We start from the raw sequence: 25,686 nt of genomic DNA on the forward strand, positions 1-25,686 counted from the left end.
ATCAGGCCTAAATATCTGTACACAAATTTGTCTGAATCAGTCTGCATATCTTAACAATCATATGTAAACCAGGCCTAAATACCTGTACACAAATTTGTGTTATAATCAGATTTTTTTATTAGGTAGTTTGGTGTTTTATCTGTATTTTTTTAACTGCATGCAATTAACTTGTATAGTTTACAAGAACGGTTTGAATATTCTGAATTGAGTTCTAGCAATTGTGTAGGATTTTGTTAAAAAAAATACTTTTTAGAAATATGTGAAATTACTATGTAAACTTGACAGTAATGAAAGATAAAATGAAGTTATTAATAAATTAACCAGTCATGTGAAAGGTATATTATTTCAATAATGATGTAACTGCAAGGCATATGTTTTCATTAATTGACATGGCAAATTTGTTTTACTCTTTTGAAATGCAAGGCTAACCTTTTTTAAAAAATAGATTAAAAACTGGTTAATTTAAATAAATTCGTCAGATATATATAAATTATTTTGAAACAGTTATTTCAGTAAATGACACTGCCAATTGCTATGTTTGTAACTTTGCTAATCGTGTAAAATGTTTGTTTTATTTTACAGCAAACAGATTTACCTGCCGAAGGTGAAGTCCAACAGTCATCATCCACACCAACATCATCACAGCCAAACACAGGACCAAAGAGATTACATGTGTCAAATATCCCATTCAGATTCAGAGAAGCAGATTTAAGGCAACTTTTAGCAGTAAGGATACTTCTACAGATCTTATGAGGGTTGGGGTGGGGTACATGTATGTGTCAATTACCCATTTGATGTATCTTTTCATTCCACTCATAAATATTCTTGCATTCCATTCTTGGTGATTGGACTGCCCGGTAGCTGCTGGGAATGGGTCATAGGGCACATTGGGCTATTTCTCGTTCCAGACAGTGCCCCACATTTGGTATAATAAAGGTTGTGGTATGTACCATATTGTCTGTGGGATGCAGCACATAGAAGATCCTTTGCTGCTAATTAAGGGTAGCTCATTATATGGCAGCAGCAGGTTTCCTCTTTCATCTGTGTGGTCTGTAACTATATTAGCAATGCAATAGAACCATAATTAAAATGTGTTGAGCGAGTCATTAAATAAAACATTCCTTTCTTCCTTCTTTCAAGCTCCTGGGGTTAATCTTCCTCTTATCAATCCACTGGAGGGAGGGTATAACATAAAAGCACTTGGAGGATTTTTAGTAAATTTGTGATTTGATAATTGGTCAAATAAATAACTTTAATATTTTATAAATAAGTAAAATAAACTCTCAAATACATGCATGCATGATCAGTGAACACATTCACTGTATATTTTGTCTTGGGGAAAAAAAAGGCTTGATGGACGTTCAGTCCGGGATCGATTCCCGTCTGTGGGTCCATTGAGTTATTTCTCCATTGGTATATCAAAGATCATGGTATGTGCTATCCTGTCTGTGGGATGGTGGATATAAAAGATCCCTTGCTACCGATGGAAAAGTGTAGCGGGTTTCCTCTCTAAGACTATATGTCAAAATTACCAAATGTTTGACATCCAATAGCAGATGATTAATAAATCAATGTTCTCTAGTGGTGTCATTAAACAAAACAAACTTCTTTTCTCTTTTATTTTTTGTCTTGAAAAAATCCCTGGGTTAGTCTTAATATTTCTCTTTTAATTATTTTTGCAGAAATAAAAAATAAAGTTTAGATTTGATTATGTAACCGTGGTTTACAACCTTTGGTTGTTCTAAACCATGTTTTAACATTATCTTTTCAGTTACTATTTGTGTTGATACAGTCCTTGGTTTTTAGAAGTTTTCTTAACCACTGGTTCAGCTAACTTCTATTTGAAAAAATGGCCCCTGGTTTTTCCAGTCCCACCCAGTGCATCAAAGGCCATGATATCTACTGACATGTCTATGGGGAAATGCACATAAAAACATTCTGCTGCTTATTATGTGGTGGCAGCAGGTTTCCTATCTTCTGATCAAGTGTTCAAATCACCATATATTAGACACGAAAATTGCTATGTAGTTGAAACAATGCAATAACCACACATTAAACATCAAACGGCCATAGTGCAAAGAGTGCTTGGAATACTGCATGTTATCATGTTCGTTGGAAAGTGTATAAGAGATCTCTGGCTTCAAAACAGAAAAACAATAGCCTACAGCAGGTGTTTTCTCGCATTGTCTAGACGATGTGACACAATCATATACTGTGGCTCCCTCAATATAATGGAATATATATTTCACTGTAAGCTAGTTAGAAAATGTTTTATTCTATTTTTATTTGTTTTGTCATATGAGTTTTAGATCAGCTTAATTCTTATTATTGCAGTTGAATTTAATCCTCTTTTCTTTTTTTTTTCCTTTTCTTTCTTTTGCACAGTTTGGTCCTATTCTTGATGTAGAAATTATATTTAATGAACGGGGCTCAAAGGTAAGTTTTTTTTTATTCACCAATTTAATTTAAAAAGAAAAGACAAAATATGCTGAGGAGATGTAAAATAAAATGTTACATTGAACAGTTAAATAATAAATATATCATCTTAAACTTTTACATTAAAAAAGGTTCCTTTAAATTTAGTTTGTTTACAAATTTTCATCTTGTAATTAAGCTCTTGCTGCATTTCTTGCACCTATTGCTGTATATATGGCAGCAGATCATACCCAGAATACAAACTTGCCGTAGGCATATCTTAGTCATTATTCGGGGAAAGATAATTTCAGCTCTGCCATCCATCATTTATCTCTTTTACTGTTCCACATCTTTAATTCTAGGAACATCTTTAATTCAATAGTTCTTTGAGGAATAGGACTGTTGTTTAACAACATGAATAATTTTTGCTCAAATTTAATATGACAATTATTCTTTGAGGAGTCAGCCACTGCAAGTAATCTGCAAGTTGTTGGTGGCGATGTGGGTCTAATGATGCTGCATGTAATTAGTTGTGTCATTATCAAACAGATTCTCTCCGCTGTGCACAACTTGCCACCGCCACCAGGCAGATTCACTCTGCGAGCTGATCAGAAAGTATTGATCTGTCAGAGTGCAGTGCTTTGTATACTCGTGTTTCATAACTGAGCCCTTTGTGCAAGACGGGCAGGCTACCACTTTCCTTTTTTGTCCGAAGCTGTAGAATATTAAAATTTTAACATCCTTCGTATCGGCTTTGTATAAAACTACTTCCACAAGTGATTCAAGGAAATATTTTTGTCAGTTACTATTAGAAAATGTGGTCTGTTTTGTTGTGTCCGTGCCTATAACTCTGTCTGTATTTAGTACTTCAAGTACATTATCAGCTGGTGCACCATTCCGGTATTGTATTTGCTTATTACTGAAAAGCAACTCAAATGCAGGGCATTATTTCAAGTTGGGATTGATCCCAGTTAAAACACATGTGGGGCTATTTTCCCCATCCCAACCATATCAAAACATAGGCTGGGATAATACCCATGTTACACAGATTTAGTAGAATGTAACATTATAATACTTAATATGATCTGTTATTAGAATTGTAGTTCATAAACCTGTTGGTATTATCTTTTTAAAAATTGTGTAATTAAGCAATTTTCTAATCAGCTTTAATCTTGAAATGTCTCCTCAGCATAGATAATTGATTAAAATTTATTTTAATTTCAGATGTATAAGCTTTACCTCTTTTAAAAAAAAAATTAAATCTACATTTGAAATAATTTTTGATAAATGTATTATATCTAAATTGGAAAATTTAATATTAAATTTTAAGTATATAATAATTGTAACGACTTAATTTACAATTCTTCAGAAATACATTTATATATAATTGCATAAAGCATTTTGTTTTTTGGTTTTTTTAGCTGTATTCCATTTTAATAATAAAATGATTTCTTGAAAATTCTAAAAAAAATTTTATTAAGGCTTGTACATCTAATTTATAAATATTTTTTTAAAGTATTAAATGTATAAATATGTTGCCATAAATATATATGAAATATAAATATATGTGATGAAAACAGGCATCTGTAGCACAGAAAGTGTACTTTGTTTTGTGTATAAGTCGAAGTACATACACAGTTTATCAATAGTAAATTAAATATCGTCGACATTTGTCTTTGAAAATCAATACTTCCACCAAGGTGTTGTAATAGATATTGATGAAAAGTAGCTCTGTAATACAAACAGTCGTTTGTGTATAGGTTTTGTATGCCATTGCTAGCACTTGGCCTGAAAGTGAGATTAATGCAATCAATATGTGATTATTGGCTCTACCTCCGTCCAATACGCCTGCTGAATCAGGTGGGTAACATCTGTCGCCGTGGCTTGCAGACATGCGACAGCTTGCTGTAATAATGCCACAACTATCGCATATTTAGAACTGTATCGTGGAATGTCGTTACTTCACAAAAGGGGTGGGATGTAGCCCAGTGGTAAAGCACTCACTTGATGCACTGTCTGTTTGGGATCAATCCCAGTCAGTGGGCACATTGGGCTATTTTCCTTCCAGCCAGTGCATCATAACTGGTATATCAAAAGGTCGTGTTATGTGTTATCCTGTCTGTGGGATGGTGCATATAAAAAACCCACCTTGCTACTAATGAAAAAAATGTAGCGGGTTTCCTCTCTGACTATATGTAAACATTCCTAAATGATAAAAGTAAACTCCAAGCTTTCATTACAGATGCCTGTTTTTGTGCTAAAAAAAATTTGCATCTTGGCTAACCATTCTGTCATTTGCATCTGGCTGTGGCCGATTGTGGGTTGTTGAAGAATTATATCTGAGAAATAGCATCCTTTTGAAAAATTAAATATGGGGATGATTATTCATGAGGGGTTGTTGAGAAATTCCATTGGTTAAGAGACTATGGGGGATATTTATTTGATTAACAGTGAGATCTGGTTTTTATCAACTGCCACATTGCAATGGCAGGTAATATTCATATTGCATTAGAAATGCCGTGAATAATGGATCAGAACAACAACTTTTTCAGTCAGTTTTCTTTAACGTCTTTGTTTCCACATATGGGGAATCTTGCATGTATCTATTTTGTTCGGACTTTTTGTAAAAGGTCACATTACATGCGTTTTTTGGCAGAATGGTTATCCTTGTTGTTTTTTTAAAAGAAAACTTATATAAATTTGTATTTGAAATGTGATGCTTGCAACTTTGTATTCAAATCATATAACCGTAAATAAAATGTGTTGAGTGCATCGTTAAATAAAAATTTCCTTTCTTCTTTCCTCAAATCATTTCAGTATTAAACTTGTGTAAAATTTGTTTGCTTTTTGACAGTATATTTTGAATCAAGTTTTTTGTTCATTTTAAAAAAATTACATGATAATCTGACTGGAAAATATATAAATTCTTAATTTATTTTTAATACATATATATTCTAAAATGGTTGCTAAAAGAAAGGTTAAAATTTGTTTACAGAGTTGCAAATTTATAATGATAAGAATAAATAATTATACTTGTATATATCTATTGTTGCCCATAAACAAAAAACTGCTTGAGATACTTAGCACCTTTATTTTAATTGTTAACAAATACAATGCATGTATATTTTATTTTTATTTTCCACGTTTAAATTTTTTGCCTATCTGGCCAAATACATCATTTGTATTCAAATGAAACTCGATCAGTTTTGGCTGAATTTAGGCTTAAATGTTAATGTTCGTTGTAGAGTAGATAAATATTATAATTTTCATTTTCATTCTTATAATTCCCTAAAAATCTCCTTCATAAAATTGATATTTCACTTGTGTAATACATTCTGAAATAACAGTATTTGTAACCTAAGTTAATCAGTCATCAACATTTTATGTTCAATTTGTAATTGAAACATTTAAAAAAAAAAAAACCTGGTTCAAGTGATTGAATTATTGCATTAAATAATGCATATTATATAACTATGATCAATACACAAGTAGTTTTCTATTGCATGTGCTCATGAATAAAATATTTACTTGCTTATTTGTATTTGGCCAGATCAAAGGATAATTGTAATATTTGTTTTCAAATTTTAAAAAGCTAAACTAACCTTGCCATGATTATTAATACTGCACATTGAATGATATGTTTCTTTTATGGAATGCTTGCATAGTGCCCATGTTATTTTTAAAGCAGAATTATGAATAAGACAAAACAGTTAATATTAAAATATAAAATGTTAGTATGAAGTTAATATTAATGTAGAGTAATTGGTTGTGGCAGATATAATGGCTTTAACACAGGTTATTCAGTATGGTGTTTTTTTTGCGGTTGATGGGTATGTTAACCACTTTCTTAACTGATGCCGTAATGGTATAAACAAGTCCAACCTTAGTAGGCTGTCTTATGTGGATTATATCACTTGTCAGTAACTGATAATACAAAGCAGTCTGTAAAATGTATATACCAAAAGGCACTGTGTATGCTGGAGAAGACTGATCTTCACAGGTTTCTTCTCCACAATCGGGAGACGTAGCCCAGTGGTACAGAGCTCGTTCGATGCGAGGTCGGTGTGGGATCGATCCCCATCAGTGGGCCTATTGGGCTATTTCTTGTTCTAGCCAGTGCACCACGACTGGTATAACAAAGGCCGTGGTATGTACTACCATGTCTGTGGGATGGTGCATATAAAAGATCCCTTGCTGCTAATCGAAAAGAGTAGCCCATGAAGTGGCGACAGTGGGTTTCCTCTTTAAATATTTGTATGGTCCTTAACGATATGTCTGATGCCATATAACCATAAATAAAATGTGTTGAGTGCATCATTAAATAAAACCTTCTTTCTTTCACCACAATTATGCAAAGCACCTAAATGTTATGGTTAGGTAAGCCAAAGTGCCAATTCATCCATGTCTTTTATACTTTTACAGTTAATATTGTGTTTACAGTATTTTAGCCTTGCTGACAGCATTACAACTTTAAAAAAAGAAAATACCTCATAATATAAAATATATGTATATTTTAATCTTTTTCATTTGTTAACTTTTAATTTTAAGGTGGAAACAACTTTAATTTTTTTACTTAAAATAACAAAATTATCTGTCATTTTGATTTTCAATCTATATTGTTTTAGAACACAGGGACAAGATTTTGACATTGCTGATGTCATAAATTCTTTAAAAAAAAGAAAAAAAAGAGTAAAACCAAATCACTTCATTGGTGTTTTGAACAAAATCCTTAGTCTGGATAGTGGTCTCCCTTCAGTGAATATGGTGGTGAAGTGTGCTTTGTAGTAAGTTACATAATTATAATTTATAACAGAGGATTTGGAATATGTCTATCGCTTGCCTGTTGATAGCTTTTCTTGCAAGTTGTTGTATGTATGTGGTGTATCATTGGAAAGAGATACATGTAGTTCATGCATGGATGTTTTAAGATCAGCATAACATAATGACAACAAGCAGATGTGACTCATATGCAATCTTCTATAAGTGTTTTGTGAATCTGTATTAATTTTAGTTGTCAACATGTTTTGTATGCTTTGTCTTACAAATCTTTTGTCATGACCCGTTTATTTTGTGTATATTTTGTGAATACATACTTCATCTCTCATACTTGGCATTGTACCTATTAACATCTTGGATTGGACTCCGTTTTGAAGCAGCTGTGAATTGTAACTCTTCACAACAGATAAAGATTTATGTGCACCAAGAGTTGAGTGAATACTTGTATGGTTGTTTTTTTGTAGCATTATGTATATATATATATAAAGTTTTTTGTGTATGTGTGTGGTCCATGAAATGGTTTATGAATTTGCATACATGATCTTGCACATAATATATTGTGCACATTGTGTATTGGAGATCAACGGTCAGATTTATTTATTCAGTGGCCTATCTTGGAAAAAGATAATAAAATGCATGTTAATGTATGGCACCTCACATAAAAACAGTTCATCAGTAAAGAACTTGCCACAATCCAGACTTAAGTATTGTGTTCATGCAGACATGGAATATAATTTTATGTTGTCACCCAATTAATTTAAGTTATATGCAGACATGGAATATAATTTTATGTTGCCACCCAACTAATTTGAAATTAATTAATTTGAAATATAATACATTTTTAATGTTATAGAATATTTAGTAGTGTATGGATTAAACATGAAGTAAAGCAAAGTTCTTTCATTTGTTGTTTTAATTAAAAAGTGAAAAATCAATTTGATTGTTTTATATTTTATTTTATTTTATATTTTACTAACTATTTATCCACTGATACAATAACAGCATCAAATGAAAGTACATTCTGTCATGGACAGATATTAATGTATTTAGAATTAGGTCATACATACACTAGTTAAGTATCAAGCTTAATGTCTGTGTACAGTTTGCTAGGAAAATATTATTAATATATAAGGAAAACCTTTTTAATGTCACTTACCAAAGTAAAAGTAATTGTCATTTATAATCTTTAACTAAAAAAATAGTTTAAATTTTAACATGTATATTAAAGGTGCTATCTCAAGCAGTTTCTTTTACCATGACCTTATGTTACAGTGACCCAAAATGTTATTCTTTGTTATATAAATCTGTTTGATCTAGTTTGTGTGTGTCACAATGTATTGCATTACAACTCGTTGGAAAGTTGTTTGTGAGCAGTTCATCTTTTCGTAGTAACTTGGGCAGCAGCTCTTCTTTTTGTTGTACAATTGTCTCCCTTGTTTAGAAGGTCAAGGTTGCTACTTTCTTTCTTCTATAATTCCTTGTAGATTCCCAGCATTTCTCAACAGTTTAGGTTTCATCCAATAATTTATGCATTTAGTTACCCAACATTATCCTTTTTATTTTGTATAAGTAATTTAAATTTTAAGTTGAATAAAGAATATTTCAAAAGAAATTAGTGTTTTGGCAATAAATTGTAAGCCATTTTACAAAAATATTGTTTAAAATCAAATCACAATTTTTTAACCTTGTCTAATGTACATTCATACTGGGATACATGTTATAACCAATTTTGATAATACAAAACAAAAAACTATTAAAATTATCCCCTTTTTATCAGCATCCTATAAGCAACTTGTATAAGAAAGAAAACATGATTTCAAATTTTAGACTTTGATTATATCTCACAAGCAACTTTCACAGCTTTGGTTTAGTAGTATTTCGAAAATGGAAAAAGCAAATCTATTGATAACTAAAAGACTAACAAATCTTTATAGCACCTGGACTAACGAACCACAGCCTCCTTTTCATATTTGTATTTTGTCTGATGTGTAAATGGTGGCGTTTAAATGGATAGTACATAGTATGTGGCATGGAGGCATGTCGCTTCTAGTTACAAGCATGCTATCCCGTCACCACATCTTCAGTCATTAAATCAACAAGTTTTTGAAATTTTTTAAAAAGAGAAAAAAAAATATATGACAATTGTGCATGATTGATTATTGACGATAAAAATGCCATATGATTTATGTTGATTTGCACGTTTTTAATGCATGCTCCTTATTTTCCGTGCATGCAGGGGTTCGGTTTCGTAACTTTCGCAAATAGCGCGGATGCAGACAGAGCACGAGAAAAATTGAACGGCACCGTGGTTGAGGGACGAAAGATTGAGGTGCCTGCATGATTATTTCCTATTTGTGATATAAATAGCACAGAGTGCTAAGTATTCCTTATCTTGTGCAGTATTAAGAAATGCCTGTGTTTGTGAATTGTTGTCTTTAAGTGTATTGTATATTTAGAACAAGTGCGGAAACAAAGTACAAAACAAAACAAAACAAATTTCAATGTCCAAAAAAAAAATGTATTTCTTTAAGTTGGATTTTTATTATTGCCACTTACCTAGGGATTGAATATCGGGATTTTGAGATGAAACTGAGGCTCGTTGTGATGGCGCCGCCTAGCCATTGTTACCGATACTACGGTAGACAAGACCCAAGAGTTTCTGTAATAGTATGTTTGTCTTTTTGTAAACACGCACGTAACGAGTGCACGCTGGCAAAAAAATTTGATATCAGTATCGTGGTCGATTGCTGAATGTGCATTATCTCCCCTTTTGTGGCATTTCTTGATGCTGCCATTATGTTTGACAAAATTCCTGTTTTCGTACCTTACACTTGAGCAAGCTGCAACAAGCCGACTTTGTTTTATTGACCTAGTGAATCCCTTCTATGATGAAAGATGTAATCTTGAGCACAAAGTATAATTGGGCTGGTGTGGTAGGTACCTGTAGACTATCCATTATAATATTGTTTTCTCTTCATTTACAGTTAACTTGTTGGCTGCTGTGTTACTTTTCTAGAAAAACAATCTTTAATTTGTGGGGGAAAAAATTAATGGGAAGGGGGTGTATTAAAATATTACTTAAAATATGTAGTATAGAAATGTATTTTACACATTAATCTTTTAATTAATAGGATTTCTTTTAATCTTTTTCATTATTTTTTTCTGTTTTCTTCATTTTCTTGTTTAAATGTTTGGGGGTTTTTTTGGGGTTTTTTATATTGTTGCCCAACTATTATTAATTTAGAGTGGCTAGCTCTAGGTGAAAAGAAAAGTATGACAAAAAAATTCTTTCCTTTTTTTTTTAAATTGTCGAAATCAAATTATTTTTTTAACAACATAACAGTTATTACAAGAAATTATTTTGCCAAATTGAAATAAAATTTGCAACTTATTTTTAGAAAGCGTAATTGGCAAATTTGGCAAGTGTTAGAGCAAGCCCAAATTGAGTTGCATTTTATGGAGGAAAATTATATCTTCATTTTCTGACTCCAGACTCCTTAAAAAAAAAAAAAAAACATGACAGTATATTTGTCAATACCTTTTATTTGTACATAATAAATATCAGCCAACAGCTATCAGTTACAATGTTCTTGGAAGGTTATAATTAGCTATTCATTTGTTGTAAGTTTCCGTTAAAACCCTGTTCATGCCCAACAGAACAAAACACATTTTAATCCCCAAAAAACTTTATCTTCCATTAGTGTTTCCTGTTGATGACTCACTTTGGTATTCTGTTTGTCCTTAAACTTTTTTCATTCTAAGATGTCATGAAAATATGTATTCTTCTACTTGGTCCTAAAGAAATAAGGATGGGGGGGGGGGGGGGGGGGGCGGCAGTTTCTTTCTTCTTCTTTTTTCATTCTGGATTTTGTTTTCTTCTTGCGAGTTTCTTTTTTTCTCTTTTTTTTCCCTTTTTTTTCTCTTTTTTTTTAATGGAATATTAAAAAACAGATGTTATATAAGACCAAACTGAACATTTATGGAAAAACATTTGATATGGTTAAGTGACAGTATTTAATAAATTAAACCAACATTTAAAAAAAAAATGTCCACAAAATGTTGTGTTAATAATTCTTGTTATCTATATCGCATATCTTTTTAACAAAAAGAAGTGTTTGTTGTTCTACTGGTTAAAATATACCTAAACAGATTTATAATATGAATTAAATTGTTAAGCAGCAATGTTTTTTCCTACCTACGTCAGAAATCATAGTTTCAGTGACAAAAGTATATGTTTTACTGCAAGAAAATACTTTAATAGACCAGGGGTGGAATAATTACACATTAGATAAGTATCTACATTGAAAACACATCCTTTAAAGAAATATAAATGATCTTCATGGTCAGATTATTCTAATGATACATTGTTGACAAACATTTGAGTTAATGAAATGATTATATCTGTTCCAAAACAATTAAATGAATGCTTGTAGCATTTTAAATTAAAATTATTTGGGTGAAGATTAAGCTGGAGATGACATAAGTGACATTTTAGACACTTTTCAGCTAATAAATAATATAATTATATTCAATTGTCATAAAATCTAGTCCACATTTATAATTCATAAGGTTAGTCTTGTTTGAGAGTAATAAATAATATATACCTTTTGGTTTAAAATAATTGTTACGCTAGTGTATATTTAATGTATTTATAAACATGATTATAATGGTCATTATATAAATAGTAAATGATGTTTTATTGGGAAAGTGTCCCATGTAATAAAATGTTTTATTAAAAATTAGATTTATTTATTGGGCTAAGATAACACAGCAGCCTACAGGTTAATAATATGAACTAAAAGCAGCCATGTTTAGTAGTCTTCTCTTAGTCAGAACTCTTAGTTGGTTCTGGTCATTAACTGCCAGACTAATGGTAATTACAGAATTAATAAAAAGTAAAAGTAAGAAGTAATTACTCATGTACAGTAACATAATTTTCTGCTGGAAACACATGATCCATGCTGTGTAAGTGGACTTGAGCTGTATAATTGCACCAGTACTTCAAAGTAGGATCAAATGAACTAGAGGTAGTGAAATTCCATTTACAATTTTTACTGATTCTGCTGTTTTTACCATAGGTTCTTATAATAAGTTCTTGTTTATTGTACACTAATCTGACTACAAATAAAATTTAATTCTTTTACTTAGATTAATAGATATACCTGAAGTTGTACAGATAAAAAGTACACTGTCAAATGAATATTACAAAGTACAATTAACGGTATTTAAAGAAAACCACCTTAAACACACAATGCACTAAATAAACCATGTGCGGATCCACATAAGAAAAACTAAAAACAGAAAACATTTATTGAACCAGAAATAAAACTTTCATAATTGTAACAGAACTATTTAATTAAAATTATAAAAAGATTAAATACCTTTTTGATGAATTTAAGTAATATTTGTGATCATATTGAGAAATACACTAAACTGATTTATAATTATACAAATGTCTTCCAGGTTTGTTTGTTGGAATAATTTAAATTAATTTTTTTTTTTTTTTTTTTAAGTTACATGTGTATACATGTAAAAACTGTTTTCAATTGATTAATTCATTTAAGTTAACATGTAAAAGTTTTAATATATACTAGGTATTGGTTTAATATTGCATAGTTTTGACACTTAAACTAGATACATAATTAAATTCATATTTTAAAATAATTTAATTATTATTGTAGAACATTTGATAGCAAAAGAGAAGACTACTTTATTGCAGCTGTTTGTAATTCTTTTACGTACCTACCTATTCTATTGTAACAGATTTATGGACCGATGGTAAAGACAACTGTGCTTTTTTATTTCCATTTTTCTGATTTTATGTTTCGTAGGCTAAATATTTGTGTAAATCTAACATTGTTATCACCCATTTTAGCTAGTGTGTGAGCGAGAGGCCATTTCCTAATTTAGTGTGCAAATTGCATGTATTAAATATTGAGACAAATTACCGAGGCTATTTGAACTACTGGACGATGAATCAATAATTGCAAGAATAATTGGTCAAACAAATCTTCTCTGCGAATTATTTTGGACGGGTTGCAAAAGGCCAATGCTTAGAAGATTGCACTCCTTTCCAATTATATGCCTGTCAGTTCTTCGGCCTTATTTGCATTGGGCCTTGAACGTCCAAACCGTAAGCCACCAAAGAAATGTAATGGAGATCTATCGTACTTACTGCAGTCAGAATTCATGTGGGAGTTGTAGAGCAGACGGTACATTTGCAGTACATGCAGTATGCACACTATTTCCTTCGGTTCCTTGTTTGTCACATCCTTCAGGCTCATTTGCCATGGAAACGTAAATTAGGTTTCAAGCAAGATTTATATAGTGGTTTAGAAGAACAAAATTGTGTGAATTGTATTCATACCTTTTTCTTCTAATGAAAATGAAGTGGGGGTTTTTGTTGGGTGGGGTGGGTTTTTTGGTTGTTTTGTGGGGAGGAGGGGGGATTTAGTAAAACAAGATCATTAGGTATATTTTGCCATAGATATAATATATAATAATATAATAATTTCTTCTATTTATTTAGTTTGTCATTTTGTCTGTAGGTACAGTTTACTAAGGGTTTTTTTGTGGGGGGTTTAAATAATAATAAATTTTAGTATATCAATTTACAATTTTAAAACTGCTTCAATTTAATTTAGTGGCCAAATCAAATACACTTCAGTTATTATAATTATTTTCACTAGCCGTGGGCATGGCAATAATAGTTACTTACTAGCCCATCATAGAATATCACTAGCCATGGGTGTGGGTCTACCATAATCTAGAAGCCCTGCCGGTATGTGCTGTTATGTCTGTGAGAAAGTACATCTGACAGATTCCTTGCTGTTAATGGGAAAATATAGTGGGTTTCTTCTGAAGCATACCAGACAAAATGGCGAAATGTTTGAAATCCAATAACCAATAATCAGTGTGCTCTACTCTAGTGGTGTAAAATAAAAAATAACCTTTTTAAATAGCAGGATAGATAATAGATTGCCATCAGTTCATTCAATAAGGGGTGGGATGTAGCCCAGTGGTAAAGCGCATGCCTGATGTGCAGTCTGTCTAGGATCGATCTCCGTCTGTGGGCCCATTGGGTTATTTCCAGCCAGTGCACCACGATTGGTATATCAAAGGCTGTGGGATGGTGCATATAAAAGCTCCCTTGTTACTAATAGAAAAATGTAGCGGGTTTCCACTTTATGACTGTGTCAAAATAACTGACATCCAATAGCCAAATGATTAATATATCAATGTGCTCTAGCGGTGTTGTTAAACAAAACAATTTTTTTCATTCAATAATTTTTTTTAAATTTACATTTTAGGTCATTTACACCATTAGGCTTTAAAATTATTGTCAGAAAATTATGTAATGAAATTAAATTTTCAATTAGCCAAAAACCAGTTGAATGTAATATATTCATCAGTTTCAGTTTTAATTCATATTTGAAGATTTTGACAAACATAGTTTAAACCCTGCATCATGTCTGTATTTTGACCAGTATTTATTATATAATATTAACTATGGCATATTTTATTTGACCACTCTTTTTAATGTGTAACCGTTTCCATGGCAGCTGTGTGCTTGTGTTGATATTAGGTAGATATAAGATTGTTTTTATTTGAAATTGCTGTCCTGGAGATGTGACGAACGTTTTAGAGAGAAAATACAGCTATGTGTAAATGTGTTTGGCTTTGTAAGTTAAGTGTTTGATGTTGCCTTTGAAAAAAAAATGAAAAAAAAAATGAAAAAAAAATTGAGCATTCAAAATTTCTGTTTTGTAAATTATTAATTTTGTATAATTCTTTTGTTTGGGTAAAGAATATGAATATTACTTAAAACCAAAACTATAAATATTTAGATTTTGAAAATAAAATCAGCTGGCTTATGTCATTTGCTTCAGAGCTGTATATTGTCTCATATTTGTGCAGTTTGCAACTTTTGATGTTATATGTATGTAATGTGTGGACCATGCAAGGCTAAATTTATTTTAATATTTTTATAACCAGTATGTAATATATATATATATTACAATATATACTATTTCAGTTTTGTATCTTATCAAATACTGTAATGCTTTAAAAATATTTGAATAATCTGTTGTACAATAGTTTTTAAAAAAAAGAAAAAGAAAGAAAAGAGAAAATCATAAATCCTAGATGCTGAAGTAATTTTAATCAGTGATATCATATATCTAGTCTAACATTGATAGGTATTGTCAGAGAGAGCCTTGTATATTTCTGTATGCCAACAAGAAATTTATAACTATCATTTTACAAATTAATTATTGATTATTATTTTTTTTTGCATTTGTTTTTGTTTTGCACTACTGTTAAGAAGTACTTTTTAATAATAATAAATAAATAAATTCTAGCTATTAAGCAGACATTTAAAAAAAAAATAAATGTTTTGACCTTTTCTTAACAGTTCTTTATTGCAAAGTTATGTTGGCATTTAGAAAGTGGTCCACACTTATGAAGATTTGTGATCTGCGAATGCATAATGTTAATGTTCCATGATTTTACTGACTAGGTTAATAATGCCACCGCTCGTGTAATGACCAAAAAGGCCACTGCTGCACCAACCATACCAAATGGTAAGCTTGGGTATTCGACAATGTGAGGAAGCAGATAGGTTCACCATGCAACAGCAGCAGTAGTAGTAGTTGAATCTCACCATAGTTGAAATTCTCCTTCAATATTTTTGGACCTTCATATTAAAAAAGAAAATTGTACTCTGCAACAAGAGTTGAGTCCCATCATGTTTTAAATTCTTCATAAAGATATCAACATTAAAAAATGGCACACATTTTAGGACAATTATAATTTTTATCTTTTTTAATCAAACGGGTACACAGATATCTGGAATCGTAAATTGCAATATCACTCCTAATACTGTGTGTGTGTTTGTGTGTGTGTTATTACAAAATCAAACAAAATTACTTTCTAGATGAAACTTTAATTGTTGTTTGTAAATTGTAGGAGCAAGCAAATTGTTGTTCACAGTTTTGCATAGTTCACATTTTAACTGTATTCCAAACATGTTACCCATCTCAATAGAGTGCCATTTTAAAGTGTCATCTATAGAAACTTCATTTCAGCCCATATATCGTATCCATAATGATACATACAGATGTATGTTTCATGTACTTTTCGTTTCATTTTATTTTTATACATTTCCTTTGCTGGGCATTTAGCCATAGCTGAAATATATCTGCAAGCATTTTTTAACTTTGGGTCAGAATTAACTGTGCATGTGGGTGTATTTTAATTATTGTACATAAAAAGTTTTTGCTGTGATAAAAAATGACTACTAATTTTAATGTACAAATTGCAAGTATATTTTATTAATTTTATTGCTAAATTGTAACATAATAAATTAAGTATAACCTCTTATTTCTTGCCATCATTACAAACTTATACGTATTATTTGGTGGGGAAAATGTTAATAATAAAAAGTTAAAAGTCAGACATTTTGTTTGGCTGATAATCCCATAATGCTTTAAAATTATCTGTCAAAGTGATGTACAGATTCAATAAGTAAAGGCAAATGTTGCAACCCTTTTGGACGTGAGTAATGATTCTTGAGGGTACAGTAAGTTTTCTTAGTTACTGTCATCATTTAGCTTTTATTGATATAATACTGGCGGTTTTCCAAAATAATTTCACAAGAGTCTTAAACAATTCCCTGAATATCTTACAGTTGGAACTAATCATTCGTCAATGCTTCTGTAATTTTGACACCCTGTGTATATAACCTACTCAATATCTTACAATTATTACATCTGTGTAACCTATAGAGGAGGAATGGAAGTTAAAAGTCCTGTATATACAGATTATTGATCGAAACAAGTGCAAGTGGTCTTTGGGGATCAACGGCTTAACAGTTTATCTATTGATCGGTATTGCATTTATGCAGCTGGTATTTGTCCCAATTCTCTTGCAAACCATTTGTGAAGTTATTCCATGGCAAATTGACTTAACAGAAGCATATAGTTTTCCTATAGTCAAACAGTCAATTTAGAAAGTTGTCACAAAATATTAAATTATTTTGAATCACAATATTTTGGAGTTTTGGAGGCACTATTTAATTTCCATGTTAAGAATTTTTTTTTAAAAATAATAATTAAATAAAACCTTTTTTTGTACACCTAAAATGTTCAAGCACACCACATTATGTCTAGAGAATATTTAATAATCAAAATAAGTTGTTAAAACAGTTTGTATAAATGTTTCAGCTAAAATTGTTAGGATTATTATTATTGCTACGTGTATATAATTGTATGTGTGCCATTTGTTGTATCATGAAGTATAGCACCCACATTCCACAGTTAAGTCTTTTGTGTACTAGACTGACTGGGCTTGCAGACTATATCATTAACACTGAAAGAGTGCTTTATGATCGCATAACGGTGAAACTGCATGCTGTATGCAATGAAGCTATCTGCATCCTTATTTTCATAATATTTTTTTGTCTTGGAAGTACATGAATATAATTATGCCAGTTACCAACGTGGTTTTATTTTTAGATGAATGTTGTCAGGGCACGAATGATTAACCTCTGTAATTTAAAAAAGAAAAAGAAAAAAAAGAAAATAGTGTTCTATAAAAGATGTGTGATTGCATGGGACAGCACTGAATAGAGAGTATTAGATGACTCTTTTTTATTATTTGTCAATCTTGAGTGAGTGCATTGGATTTGAAGGCCAGCTCTTGGGCTTGTCAATTAACATCTTCTGCAGAAGTGAACAAAATGGAATCAAACAAGCATGAATGTAAGTGATTAACTTTATTTGTCATTACCCGTTCAAAGAACCCACAGCAGCAAATATTCGCTGGTAATTGAATCTTGGAACAAGTGTATTTCTCTGTTCCTTTACAAGACGCTGATGTGTCACGACAGCTTTTAGAGTGATATTGGTGCTGCTGTCAGGGAAAAGGATCTAATAACGAAGGTTGGGCAAAATAATTTGTAAAAAGATACATTGTACATGTAGGAATCAAAGTCGGAGCAGAATTTTATAAAAGTATTTTGTAGTGATATTAATATAAATTGTTTGGCACATTTCAGACAGTTTAAAATGAGATAATTGCTTTTAATATTTAGGCAGGATTTGTGTAATGGGAAATAAAGTTATCTCTTGATGGAAACTTTATCATTATAAAGTTGGTTTGTAAACCTTTTTATTTAATAATGTCATAAAAATTTATTCTCAGCATCTGAATAAATTCAGTATTTACCTGTATTCCCAATCTGCCATGTGCATTATTATATGTAGATATTGGTTAGATGAACAAAATTCTTTTGAAGTATGACATTTTCTACACAGCTAAAATTTAGCATTTTGATGCCGCTACCAAATGGTCTAAAAGCAAAATGAATAAAGCCTTCAATTTAAGGGGGTGGGGGGGGGGGGTGGGGTTGACAAATTCTGTCAGGAAATTAAAGTTAATTTTTAGTATTTAAATGGAAACAAATTTTTTAAATTAATTTTCAATTTTTATGGAATTAGTAAAATTTGCATGCTTTGGAATTACATTTTCAGGTAAAATTGTTACAATGTTTTTTTCTCAATGTTTGCATCTTTGGGTAAACTAAATGGTGCATATAATATATGTGATAATATTATTTCTGCTAACATGAGACTGGCTTCGGTGAATGTGCTCTGTGGGGTCATTTTTATCCTAAATAGAAGAGTTTGAATTGCTTTTGGTGAGTGATAATCAAACAAACATGGTATTAGAACTATTAGAAATCCTATGATTTTTTATTCTATATATTTTTTGGTCTTGTCATGAAATATTAACATAATCATTTTACTACATCTGGTGTTTGAATTCTAATGTCACCGAATGAGATTATTTTTATGTACTGCTCTCTCCTTCTCATTCATACTGGTACATCTGTCTGGAATGCGAATGGTCATAGATTAGGGGTAGTGTGCATAAAGCCGTTGAGATTTGTGTAAACTGACATCTTTGATCGGAATCTTGACCAACCTTTTTCCTCTGTGAATCCTTACTGTGAAAATGATTTCATGTTTTTTTTTTATGTCATGCAACCGTATAGATGTATTGCAACTACAGCTAAACCCATGTTAAATGACCGCCTACACAAGTGTGTAAAGGGTCACCGTGTGCCATATGTTTGATTTGGGAACACTAAAAAATGTTTGGGCATTTTTTGTTTTGTGTTTTAAGACTGTTTACCTGATATGTAGATATTACACTCTGAGAAGATTTGAGTTCATTTTTTCAGTTTTTCCAGATTATCTTTCAGCTGCTGCGTTAAGAGGCGTTGCCTTGACAAGAACAAGAGCAGCCGTTGCAGCTCGTGGTGCATATGCAGCGGCTGCTACGGCGGCTGCCGCAGCCGCTCTCAGACATCCGACTCCTTTAGCAGCTACTGCAACAGCATTGCCTTATGCGTAAGTTCATTGTACAAGATGATTTTTCGTGCTGGGGTGTCATTAAACATTCATTCATTCATTCATTCATTGTACAAGATGTTTTTATCTTAAAACTCAACCATTTCATTATACTTTTTGTAAAGTTTAGTAGCTACTGCAACAGCATTGCCTTATGCGTAAGTTGTTTTTATCTTAAAACTCGACCATTTCATTATACTTTTTGTAAAGTTAAAGTCAATTTAATTTCACAGGAATTGGTTTTGAGCCATAACGTTAGGATGAGAACAATTTTATGTTTACAAGAAATGGATTTGAAGTAGAATTAGTAGCAGTTTACTAGACACCATCTTGTTTTTTGTCCTTAGATATAAAAAAAAGATTCAGAATCAAATTGACACTTACATGTATTTGTATTTGCCTCAGTAAGTCAGCCTGGTTTGCAAGGTACAGTGAAACCTCTCAAAACCAGACCCTCTATAAACCTGGATTCCCTCAAAACCAGACGTTTTTCATGGTCCCTTTTTAAATATCTTTGCAGAAGAGAACCTCTCCAAACCAGATACCTCTTAAACCGGACTTTTTACTTGGTCTTAAGGGTATTCGGTTTAGAGGAGTTTCACTATGTTTACATGTATACTTTGGAAGGGCACTCACATGAGGCCCAGTGGATTATGGGATTGACTGTTCTTTGTTGCATCCTATCCACCCCAACCACATATTTTGGTTTAAATGATTATTAACAAAATTTTAATTTACTAAAATTATCCCAAATTAAATGTAAATTTAAAGAAACCTCACCTTACTGTCCTGGCAAGAAAACTTTGCAGCCCTTACATGAAATAATAAGATTAGTGTAACTGCATCAAATGTGTTATTGGTAAATGTGAACAATACAATTGTTAACTTCCATTATGAAATCTTTTATACAGACTACAGTGCTTCTCAGTTGATAAAGTAGATTTCATACACACCCATTGTTGATAACATCATTTGTTATGTGTGATAACACATACTTGTTTACACATCTACATGTGTTAACAATTTCAAGACATACAACTGGCTACTCCTAGGTGATAACTAGGTCACCAATGCACAAACAAAATTGATTACACTGAGGTATAGTTAATCTGACAATCATTTGTCTGTGACATGTAAGTGCAACGGCTGTAAATAACTTTTAGTCGAATAAGATGTTAAAATATGCTAAACACATGGTTTTTGAGGATATGTAAGAAATAGAATAATACATTTTGTGTCCGTTAGATACCATTTATCCAACAACTTGTTTAAAAACACATCAAACTCGCTTTCGTTCGTTAGATACATTTTAAAACAACTTGTAAGATAATGGCATCTGATGGCTACTCATGTATTATTCTCTATTTATATAACTGCATCAAATATGTTATTGGTAAATCTGAACGACAAAATTGCTAACTTCCATTACAAAATCTGTTATACAGTCCTTGTTAGTTGATAAAATAGATTTGTATAACTTCATCAAATTTGGTACTTGGTCAATCTGACTAAAAAAAATTGTTTCATTACAAAATCTTTTCTCTGTTGATAAAATTAATTTGTATAACTGCGTCAAATTGGTAAATCCGAATAATAAAATTGTTAACTTCCATTACAAAATCTATTATGCAGTCCTCAACTGATAAAATAGATTTGTATAACTGCAGTTCAAAGAAGCAGTTAACGTGGAACTTTTCTATTTTGATGTACGTGTTGACATAATGAATTGCAGTCAAAATAAGATTTTTCGGGCTATGTTATTAATAGAAACATTTTTCATGTTTGTTAGTGAACAATAAAAAGTGATTGTTTGCTTTATTTCAGGGGATTGTATCAGGATCAATTGTTAGCAGCAGCCTATGATGGGAGATACCAAGTATGTATTTCATCCAGTTGTTAACACTTAAATACATTGTCCTTCGTTGGCTGCCATTATAACATGTTTCAGACTAATAGAATTATTTAACGTCTAGAATTACACATTAGATAGTTTTTTGTTTAGAATATCAGTGTTTCTCTCGTCATCTTAATGTTTGTGGAAGCCCAAACTGGATTTTACTATCCAGTAATATCCTACTCACAATTTTTTTTATTGTGAAACCTCCTAAAACCGTACCCACTGTAAACTGGAAATTCCTCAACACCAGACATTTTTCACAGTCCTTTTTTAAATAAACTTTACCATAGGTTGACACCCAATGTATTTTTCGTGCTGGGGTGTCGTTAAACATTCATTCATTCATTCATTCATTCATTCATTTTTTAAATATACGTATTTGAGACCAAATTTAATTCAGTACCTGAGTAGTGACGCCTTTATAAAATATAGAAAAATGTAATGTATCATTGAATATAAGTAATGAGGACTTGACTGACAGTAACACTGTTAAATTTCCTGATACTGTTGATGAGTGTTTTAGTTAGTCAATAGTCAATATAAAAATGTGTGTTCCCTTATGTCTCTCCATGAATATTTTATTACAGAACAAAACCCCTCTAAACTGAATACATCTTAATATGCATAGTTTTTATAAAAATTATGATGCCTGTTTTTTAATGGGACTAAGTTAATGCATATAAAACCAAATTAAAATATTTGTTGGATATTAATTTTCATTTAAAATGCAATGGGTTTTTTTTGGGATGTGTAATGACTGGTAAAAATACATGTAAAACACATCATATCTTTGTGAGAAGGTACGGCCGATATGGCAGAAGCTGGTTTCTTCTTTCATTATCTAGAGCAGGTCAGGTCAGGTCATAGGGTTATACGTGCACATTCACAACAAAATAATGTAGCGCCAGCCTGGTATGGGACAGGTGCCGTCCTCGGCCAGTTCCTCTGTCTAGGACAGGAAAGGGTAGGGGTGGGTGGGAGATCGGAGCACTAACAACCCAACTGAGGTTGGTAGCGGGCGAGGGCATCTAGAATAGGTGTTAGTTATTTTATAAACACCTAACAGCTGTTGGTGGCGGGTGACAGGGTTGTCATTATGGTAGCTTTCGTGTGGTAGCCAAGTTATTGAATCGGTGTACAGTTTTTCTGCAAGAAAATGAAATGATGGTACTTAATAAAACAACCTAACAGACCATAAGTAGCTCTACGAGGTACTGGCCTCGGTGGCGTCGTGGCAGGCCATCGGTCTACAGGCTGGTAGGTACTGGGTTTGGATCCCAGTCGAGGCATGGGATTTTTAATCCAGATACCGACTCCAAACCCTGAGTGAGTGCTCTGCAAGGCTCAATGGGTAGGTGTAAACCACTTGCACCGACCAGTTATCCATAACTGGTTCAACAAAGGCCATGGTTTGTGCTATCCTGCCTGTTGGAAGCGTAGCCCATGTAGTGGCGACAGCGGGTTTCCTTTCAAAATCTGTGTGGTCTTTAACCATATGTCTGACCCCATATAACCGTAAATAAAATGTGTTGAGTGTGTCGTTAAATAAAACACTTCTTTCTCTACGAGGTGGTTATGGGTTTGAAATGTTTGAACCCTGCATTTCATGCTCTTGACAAATATAAACAGCAGATCTCTTACCATCATCTATCTAAAGAGTATTTTTTTTAATATATCCATTCATTTCCAAGATTTTAGGGTACATAACTTTGCCCTTCGTACCCTCTGGCAGAAACCGTGGTGTAGTAACCAAGTTACTAAATCAGTTTGGTAACTAAATTACTGAACCAAGATGGTGAATCAACATAGTAACAAAGTTATTGAATCATTGTAGTAACACGGTTATTGAATCAGTGTAGTAACCAAGTTATTGAATCATTGTAGTCACACTGTTATTGAATATGTATAACCAAGTTATTCAGTCAGTTTAGTAATCAGGTTATTGAATCTTAAGTACATGTATGTTAAAACTGATAACTTATGGCAAAGCTCTGAAGTGGTCTCTTGTTTTCAGTTAATAACGACACAACCTTACGCAACGGCTGCAGGGTTTCCAGCTGGCGCAGCAAGATACGCAATTCCAGCCGTTGCTACGGCTGCCACTTACGCTGCAGGGTAAGAAAACCATTAGTCTTTTTCTCAAGAGTGGACAAATTTGTTGATCTTTGTAAACGAGTTATAGATTTTTTTTCCCCCAATTCTTGCTGTTTGCTACATTCAATTTTAAGTTAACCCTTTCTTCCTTTCACAAGTGTGTGTATTAACAAATTAGTTCATCATTGTAGATACACTTTAATTTCAGAATGTAGCCATGGTGGTTATGAATTTGTAATTTTCTGCTTCTGGCCAGAATAATATAAAAAGTAATTAGTTAAGATTCCATCCAATGCTGGAAGGCTAGTCCTGTTGATATAAATTACCTGTTATTTTTTAGCAGAAGGATTAGCCCAAATATTGCTAGTGAGTTTTTTTCCACACTATTATATTTTAACATTTAATAGCCATTGAATAAACAATTTGTTAAATTACTTTCCTTGCTATTGTTTTTATTTTATATTGACACATAATGACTTATAAATCTGTCTGGGCAGGACGTAGCCCAGAGTAAAGCACTCATTTGATGTGTGGTCGGTCTAGGATCGATTCAGTAGACCCATTGAGTTATTTCTCGTTCTAGCCAGTGCACCACGACTGGTATATATCAACGGTCTTGGTATGTGCTATCCTGTCTGTGGGATTGTGTAAATAAAATATCACTTGCTACTATTAATGGAAAAAATTTGCGGGTTTCCTCTCTAAGACTATATGTCAAAATTATCAAATGTTTGACATCCAATAAATCAATGTGCTCTTTGTAGTGGTGTCGTTAAACAAAACAAACTTTAACTTTATAAATCTGTTTAACAAAGGGGTTTTTGGTGGGGAGGGGGGTCTTCATTCCAATCCAGTGCCCTTGGAAATGTCTTTTATTCTCCATTCATTCATTCCCCTTGATCACACTAATCAGGGTGATCACAGTGTCTTTTGCACATGTCCCATTATTCTATAAAAAAAACATTTTGGAAATAATTTCAGTTTAGTTTGACATAAGAAAAAAAGTAAGTGTTTTAGAAATAACAACGAAAATACAATTTTTATGTGCAATTTTGAAAACAGTCTGCTCTGAAATAAATAACTTGTAGTTAATTCTATAGTATGAAAAAAAGGCATTTACTATGGAACGGACTGTAGATCCATCATCAGTTTTAGGCTAGGTGTAACTATGAAATTGCATTGGAAGGATACTGTAAGATTGGGCTACAGTTTTTTTGTTAATTATTTAATTGAAATATTTCTTCTAGATATGGACGAGAACTTGCTGCAGATCCTTACCTGGGACACAATATTGGACCAGTCCCTGGTTATGGCGTAAGTATAGAATCATCTGCATGCCACAAAACTGTCAAACATTGTTTATTTCAAATACACAACTTCACTTTCCTGAAATAATTTGCTTAAACTGAGATTGTTGGACATGGTTCCTGTTAACCTATGAAGTGGCGACAGCGGGTTTCTTCTTTCAATATGTGTGGTCCTTAATCATACATCTTGATACCATATAACCGTAAATAAAATGTGTTGAGTGTGTCGTTAAATAAAACATTTCCTGGTTCCTGTTAAAAGGATCTGTTGGGATTTCATTCTCTTTATATCAAACTCGTGTGTTACATATACAGAGCTAGCTTTGGCACTTGCAAAATTAGCCAATTTTGCCAATTTTGAAAGCTGTTGCCGAATTTTATTTTAATTTGGCAAAATAATTCATGTAATAATTGACATTCTTTAGAAGAAAAAAAAATAGATTTCTGCAATTTTTGAAGTTTAATAGACAATTTGGCGAAATTATTTGCTCATACAGAGCTAGTGCTGATATACCTTATCACAGAAAATTTTATTTAAAAATTGATTAGCAGGTAGCATTTTAGAATTGTATAGCAATCTGTGAAACTTGCATACAATGGTATTGTGACACAATACTGAATAAAATGTGTCGTGCTAATAACCACTGATTAAAGGGATGTAACCTTTCCATTTCTGAAGTATTAGCACAAGAAATAATAATATCATCTTGAGTTGAACACAGGCTCTGTAAAAAAAATTGTAACAATTGGCGTTCATGTAATAATGAAATGAGTATGCAGTTGA

At 32.0% G+C, this 25,686-nt stretch overlaps 1 protein-coding gene across 9 annotated transcripts in view; it reads left to right on the forward strand.

Annotated features, from left to right (window-relative positions):
- Positions 1–25,686, forward strand: part of LOC121378471 (RNA binding protein fox-1 homolog 2-like) — a 130,117-nt gene that overhangs the window by 97,733 nt on the left and 6,698 nt on the right. For 8 of the 9 annotated variants that reach the window (XM_041506649.1, XM_041506652.1, XM_041506658.1 and 5 more), the window contains 8 exons: positions 583–726; positions 2,386–2,436; positions 9,428–9,520; positions 15,710–15,773; positions 19,445–19,604; positions 21,429–21,480; positions 23,516–23,616; positions 24,843–24,909. In XM_041506649.1, coding sequence (XP_041362583.1) covers positions 583–726; positions 2,386–2,436; positions 9,428–9,520; positions 15,710–15,773; positions 19,445–19,604; positions 21,429–21,480; positions 23,516–23,616; positions 24,843–24,909 — 732 coding nt within the window. The remainder of the gene's footprint in view (positions 1–582; positions 727–2,385; positions 2,437–9,427; positions 9,521–15,709; positions 15,774–19,444; positions 19,605–21,428; positions 21,481–23,515; positions 23,617–24,842; positions 24,910–25,686) is intronic. The other variant, XM_041506651.1, reaches the window with a different exon arrangement.

This window comes from Gigantopelta aegis, chromosome 8 (assembly GCF_016097555.1).
Source record: "Gigantopelta aegis isolate Gae_Host chromosome 8, Gae_host_genome, whole genome shotgun sequence".
NCBI classification, from domain to species: Eukaryota; Metazoa; Mollusca; class Gastropoda; order Neomphalida; family Peltospiridae; genus Gigantopelta; species Gigantopelta aegis.